We start from the raw sequence: 6,329 nt of genomic DNA on the forward strand, positions 1-6,329 counted from the left end.
AAAGAAATACATGTAGACTTTTGATCAGTTGATATTCTGTGACTTAGATGGAATAAGCAACTTAAGTTGTGTAAGGTTGCCTTAAGTCGCCTAGCGTTTAGGGCAAGCCTTAGGTTACGGCGACTTAAGGTCCCAGAGTAGGCCTCAAAAGAAAACAAAGTCCTTCGCCACGGTAAAATACTTTTGAAAGCCTTTTCGGTTTTCCCCTGACCCGGTCATCCTTTTAAATAACAAACCTTTCCTAACTTGAGCAACGAAGTAGCTAAAATGGTGTTCAGTGCGCAGGTGCAACAGCTGACCGTGTCCCTCTAAGATTCGAGGACGCCACCGGAAGTGATTTCTCCTAGACTGACGTCTCACCTTTAAGTCCAGGACTGCATCGCGTCCTGGCTACAGCGACAGAGGCCATGTTTTGACGTCGTATGCAGAACGTGAGTATTTCGGTGGAATTTTGATAAAGATTTCGCATACCTTTGAGTCTCAAACAGACTATTTTTGCCTTATGTGTTTATTGAAGTCTTGTGCTAATTTATTGACGAGTTTCTGTTTCCTTTTCATTCACTTTGCAAATGTTAAACCTGCCTAAATCCGATTATCGACCCGGGTGGTAAGCTTAAGTTTATGATTAAGGCCCGGTTGTTCGAAAGCCGATTAACTTAATCCAGGATTAGCTTAAACTTTGTTTTGCCTTTTTAACTTTTGGGTGAAAGCTTCTTTTGGTTATTTTTTGGTTTTCAAGCTTGACTTCGTCTAATGTAAAATTTTGCCAAATATCAGCCTTGTACAACATTTGGGAGTAGAGAAATAAACTTCTTGGTTAATTTTTAATCTGGGATTAGCGTTAATCGGCTTTCGAACAACCGGGCCCTAAACTTTTGCATTTCTTCGCTTTTGCTAAACGTATCTGCAAATTGTGTACGTCAAATTGCAGCCTACTTCTGCCGTCTTGTTAGTAGTGTTTTTGTTTGTTTGTTTGTTTTTTTGTGTTTTTGTTTGTCTAACAATGGTATATGTAAAAAAGAATTTTAAATTTTGAGGATGGATGCAAAATAAAGCGCCATGTCGAGAAACGTTTTATGATAAAGCGCCATATCACCACGTCGAGAAAAGTTTCATGTTAAATCCTTAAGCAAATTTAACTGAAGGTAAAAAGGTTCACTGGATGACCTCACAGAGCCGGTAGTGTGTCCGGATCTGTCATTAAGATATTTGCTTTGATTGGATAAATACCTGGGGAAATAAATTTTCCCTATCTAACGCTTTGGGGTAGCTGTCAATGGAAACTCTATTGTTCGCGTGATATATCCAATCTCCAGACGATAAGATTTACGCCAGGTAAGTTACTTGAGGAAAGCACACTGAAAAAAATCATTTTCCCGAGCTAAAATGTCAAGTCGAGTTTACCTAGGCAAAAAGTCTGCAGTGTGACCACTGTTATTGAAGTCATACAAAGTCGCCCTCTTGCAGTGAGGTCAACTCTTGTGAACTTAAATGTTAACATTGGCGCGCTCGGACGCTGTTGTAGTACCAGTCTACTCCCGGTTCTGAAGTCCTAGAAGATGTCGAGTCCTTGAATCTTTAAGTCCCTATTGTTATAGGAACGTCACTTTAGTCACGCAACCTAATGTTGGCGTATGTTTTGCACTCGGATTGGAGACTGGGCCCTTAACTTTGATTGGTCTTTGCAATACACCTTGTTGAATGGGCGACTACAGTTTCAACATTTGTTATATTTTGGAAAAAAATATTTGATTGAAATGAAAACATTCTTTCAAAAACAAAATGTGCAAACGTCATCAAACTTGCATGCTACACGTTCTAACATTGTTGAATCGAGAGATCTAAGAAATGTTTTAAAACAATCATGTTTAAACGTGTAGCCGGGGCTTAAAAGAGCGCAGTTATCGATTGAGTCTCGAACAACCAATACCAAAGTAATTACTTCGACCAATCACAGCAGACGCAAACAGCACAATGAACCAATCCAAATTCGCAGAAATTCCATGTAACTTGCTCAAAGCGCGGGGGAAATCGGCGGTGCAAGTCGTGATGTTGGTTTTCCTTCCCACTGGTTGATAAACCTGCGCGAGACTTTTGAACCAATCACTTAGCTAGCGTAGCAATTGCAATCTTGTAACTTCTTTTTACAGTCACTTGAAAACTGCTCTATAGGTTACATTACATTACATACTTAATTAATCGGGGGCGAGGGGGGGGGGGGGGGGGGGGGAAGTCGCGATATTGGCTTTTGTTTCCCTTCCCACTGGTTGATAAACCTGCGCGAGACTTTTGAACCAATCACTTAGCTAGCGTAGCAATTGCAATCCCGTAATGACTTTCAACAGTCATGTGAAAACTTCTCTGTAGCCCCTCTGCTAAAATTTGTTTTGTATCTTCTCGTGAGGGTACAGGAAGTTTTATACGCGTGATATAAAGTAAGAAGCTATGAGCTGTATCCGGTTTTGACCTTATAATAGTAAAGGTACCGAATAACAAAAAAAAATGATAGCACCTGCTACATGCTAAAAGGAAATATTCTTCCGGTTTTTTAACGTAAAATATCTCATGTCATACCAATAACTGTTTGCTGTTCTGTTGTTCTTCCTTTAAATAAGGAATCAAAAGTCACACTGGTTTGCACTTGCGGGAAAAGAAAAAGTAATCTCGTTTGTTCAAAATTATTAAGTTGTCACCTTATCATGACTAATGTGGTTATGCATACAATGACCGGAAAATTTTTAATTCAGAAGAGATATTGTATATAGGCCGGTGAAGCTTTAAAAGCATGTAATTAAAAGAGCCCATATATTTTACACATACAAAAAAAAAGTTATTTCGTTCTCAATATAGACTGAACATTTTGGTTCGCTGTCTTGCAAAAAAAAAAGAAAGTTGACGGAAAGCGTAAAAAAGAGGTGGGGGGGGGGGGGACCAGTTTTAGTGGTTATTGAATTTCGTTGTACGTATTCCATATAGAAAGTTTTCACGTGACGTCATCGCCGTCATGTTGGCGGACGAAAACAAAAGATCTCCCATTAGCTTCTTTTGTTCGTCCACCAGATGTCGTACTATGGTCTCTAGAGTTATTCTTGGACTGATTAAAATGACAAATAGATGAAATGTGAATATTCATTTCAAAACTGCGGCGTTGACTATTCTCCGAAGATAACTCCCTAAAATCGACTTACCTTGCGACAGTCTTGCCACCTCCAATCGTTTAAATCTCTGTTCTCATCGCATATAGCTTGTTAATTACCGAGTGCACTCGTTGCACAACCGACAACTCGTTAAAAGTGCCAATTAACTGGATACCAGCCTTGGAGATATTAGCCATCGTCCATTACATTAACAATTGAGATATTTGGGAGAAACTTCTGTAGACGCAAAAAATGACATTTAATTCATTAAATCCTGCAATTTTAATTGGCTCCGGGAGCGGGCGAAATCTTCTCATCCGGCCCACTCACGGTGGGCGGAATCCTTGGTTATGCGTTCTTGTGTGAAGACCATAAATTTCCATTATTATTATTATCATTGTAAAGCGCACGAGAGCATCTTCTCATGTATCATGCGCTATAGAAGCAATAAAATTATTTATTTATTTTTTTATTTATTTATTATTGCGCTCCTTCGGTCGGCCCTGGTTTGCCTTCGAGGATCGCGGGTGAAGCGCCGTGCCGCGATTGATTACAACAATTGCGATATTGAAATCGCAGCTGCCGAAAGAGCCATTGACATTGTTTAGTGTTTTTTTTAGCAGCTTTTGTATAATAGGGTTTTGGATTTGCCATTGGCCTTTCGCTTTCTTTAAGATAGTTTTAGATACTTTTTGCTTCCAATTCTTACTTTTTAATATTTCTTCTAAAATTCTAGAAATGAAACTGTTATTATTAGTTATTAATAACACAGTTTTTTTTTAATTGTACACAATTCAATTTTCAAGAACTTCCTTTTATTTTTTTTTGATGTAATCTATTTTTAGTTTTACTTGGCAAATTATTATTATTATTATTATTATTATTATTATTATTATTATTGTTATTTGTTTTTGTTTTTTTTGTCACCGAATCCGTTTACATACAGAAGTTACTTTTTATTAGACAAGAGGTTTGGAGAATTCAAATAAAAATATTTCTCTTTGAAACTTTCAGTTTCTAAGTCGCTTTAATACTGCATTCGCTATGAAGTGCGGTGCTAGTCAACAACTGAGAGAGGAAGGGAGAGATCTAGAGAGAGAAAGAAAAAAAGTTATTTGCCAGCTAAGGGTTGGTCCGTATAGCGAAAAACTGTGACCTCGGTCACAGTTTCTCGCTATGCAGACCCAGCTGGCAAATAACATATATGTATGAATCTTGAATATTCATTTCAGGACAGCATCTGGAAAACTACGGCATTGAATTTTGCTTAAAGCCTATTCTACGAATGTGCAAACACAACTCAAAAACTAACTAACTAAACTAATTTGCGACAATCTTGCGACTTCCAATCGTTTAAATACTGCGGTTCTCATCGCATAAGGCCAGACCACTCGTTACAAATGACAACTCGCTACAAATCCCAATGTACTGCATACCAGCCGTCGAGGTATTAGCCGTCCATTACATTGACAATTGTGATATTTGGGAGAAACATGCATCTATCACTTCTGTAGACGCAGAAAATGACAGTGTATTTAGATACCAAAACCCTCAGAAAGTCCACAGTAATATTAAAACTGGTTGTCTGCATTCCAATTACCGTAAACCATAACTTACAGGCGAAACCTAAAACATTGCACAAAAGCAAAGAGATGGTTATATCTTTTTATTTTTTCATTTTTCTTTAAAATAGAATCTTACGCCATATGTAATTGCAATATCGTGGTACGTTCCAATATATTGCGGAAAGAGCAAGATCACAATGACGTGTTTCGCAGAGCGTGCCAATTTTTACCTTGCAGGTTTTCCGACATAAACAGCGGCTGAGTAGCTTTGGCAGTCACGGAGTTAAGGCGGTTTTCGCTAGAAATGATCATATTGCAGGCTGCTTAGATCTTTCACTAAGCACAAGCTTTTAAAAATAACCTGATCGTGGAAAGAAAGGTTTGATTTCAGTGAAAAGAAGAGCTAGAAAGAAGATCATTGCTAACAAACTGAGACTACTCAGTGTTGGTTGAATTTAGACTTGAAGTTGTAAGGATGGAAAAAAAAGAAAGTGTAATGTTGCTGGTAAACTGTGTTGTGAACATTGCACTTGCTTTCACAGCGACCATTGGAAATGTGCTTGTGCTGTACGCAGTGTGGAAGAAGCAGACGCTTCGTTCGCCCTCTATCCTATTACTATGTGGTCTGGCGTCAACCGATTTAGCTGTTGGCCTGATCGTGCAACCTCTTTTCATAGCAAGTAGCTTAATTGACTTGTACACTCGATCGGAGACACTGAAACTAGCGTTTAGAAGGGGATCTGACACCATTTCTTTCTCTCTTTGCGGTATGTCCCTAGGCATAATTGCAGGAACCAGTCTTGACAGACTCATTGCCATTGTGAAGCCGCTGCAGTATCCCAGCATCATTACTGTTCGGAGAGTTACTTGTATTCTTCTAGCGATTTGGGCAGTTTGTGTAGTAGCAGCAACCATCCAGATTTGGGAGAAAGGAATTCTGTTACCTTCAATTGCCTCTTGGATATTCATCGGGTTTTGTGTTACCGTTACATGTCACGCGACCATTTTCACAATTGTGCGGCGTCATCGAATAGACATTCAAAATCAGGCTCGAGCGTTTGAGAGAGCTGATGCCACCGCAAGTATGGCCAGCCTTCGAAAATCAGCCTTTAATGCATTTATATTCTTCATTGTGCTTGTAATTTGTTACTTTCCTTATCTCGTTGTTTACATAATTTATTTCGCCCGTGAAATAAGAGACGGTGTTCTTGGAAGGTCTCTTGCCTCCACAGTTGTCTTCATGAACTCGGCTTTAAATCCATTTTTGTATTGTTGGAGAGTACGTGAGGTAAGACATGCGATGCTGCAGGTGTTTCGTAAACTTTTGCTAGGGAATGAGATTCACTAATTCTGTCGTTTGACAACATCAAACTAGCTCTTAAATGAATGCTAGTAGGATACCAAAAACAGTCTGGAATAAACACATGTTTTTTTTTTAAGATTGGCGCTTGCCAGGAAGTGTGTAGAATATAAAAATTTAAATTAAATCAATTATAGCGTTAAAGGCAGCTTAATCAAATGGCGGCAACAAACTAGTAACTACAAAGCCACGTGGAATTTAATTCTAGACCACCGCGGAAGAAAAGTCCGGTGGATGACCTATAAAGCGACATGGTACCGACATTTC

General features: G+C 38.8%; 1 protein-coding gene across 1 annotated transcript; it reads left to right on the forward strand.

Moving 5' to 3' along the window:
- The first annotated feature begins 5,177 nt into the window (after positions 1-5,177).
- Positions 5,178-6,050, forward strand: LOC138010089 (histamine H2 receptor-like). Its single transcript, XM_068857048.1, has one exon. The coding sequence runs from the start codon at positions 5,178-5,180 to the stop codon at positions 6,048-6,050; it is 873 nt and encodes a 290-aa protein (XP_068713149.1).
- Positions 6,051-6,329: the final 279 nt, after the last annotated feature.

This window comes from Montipora foliosa, chromosome 7, assembly GCF_036669935.1.
Source record: "Montipora foliosa isolate CH-2021 chromosome 7, ASM3666993v2, whole genome shotgun sequence".
Lineage (NCBI taxonomy): Eukaryota > Metazoa > Cnidaria > Anthozoa > Scleractinia > Acroporidae > Montipora > Montipora foliosa.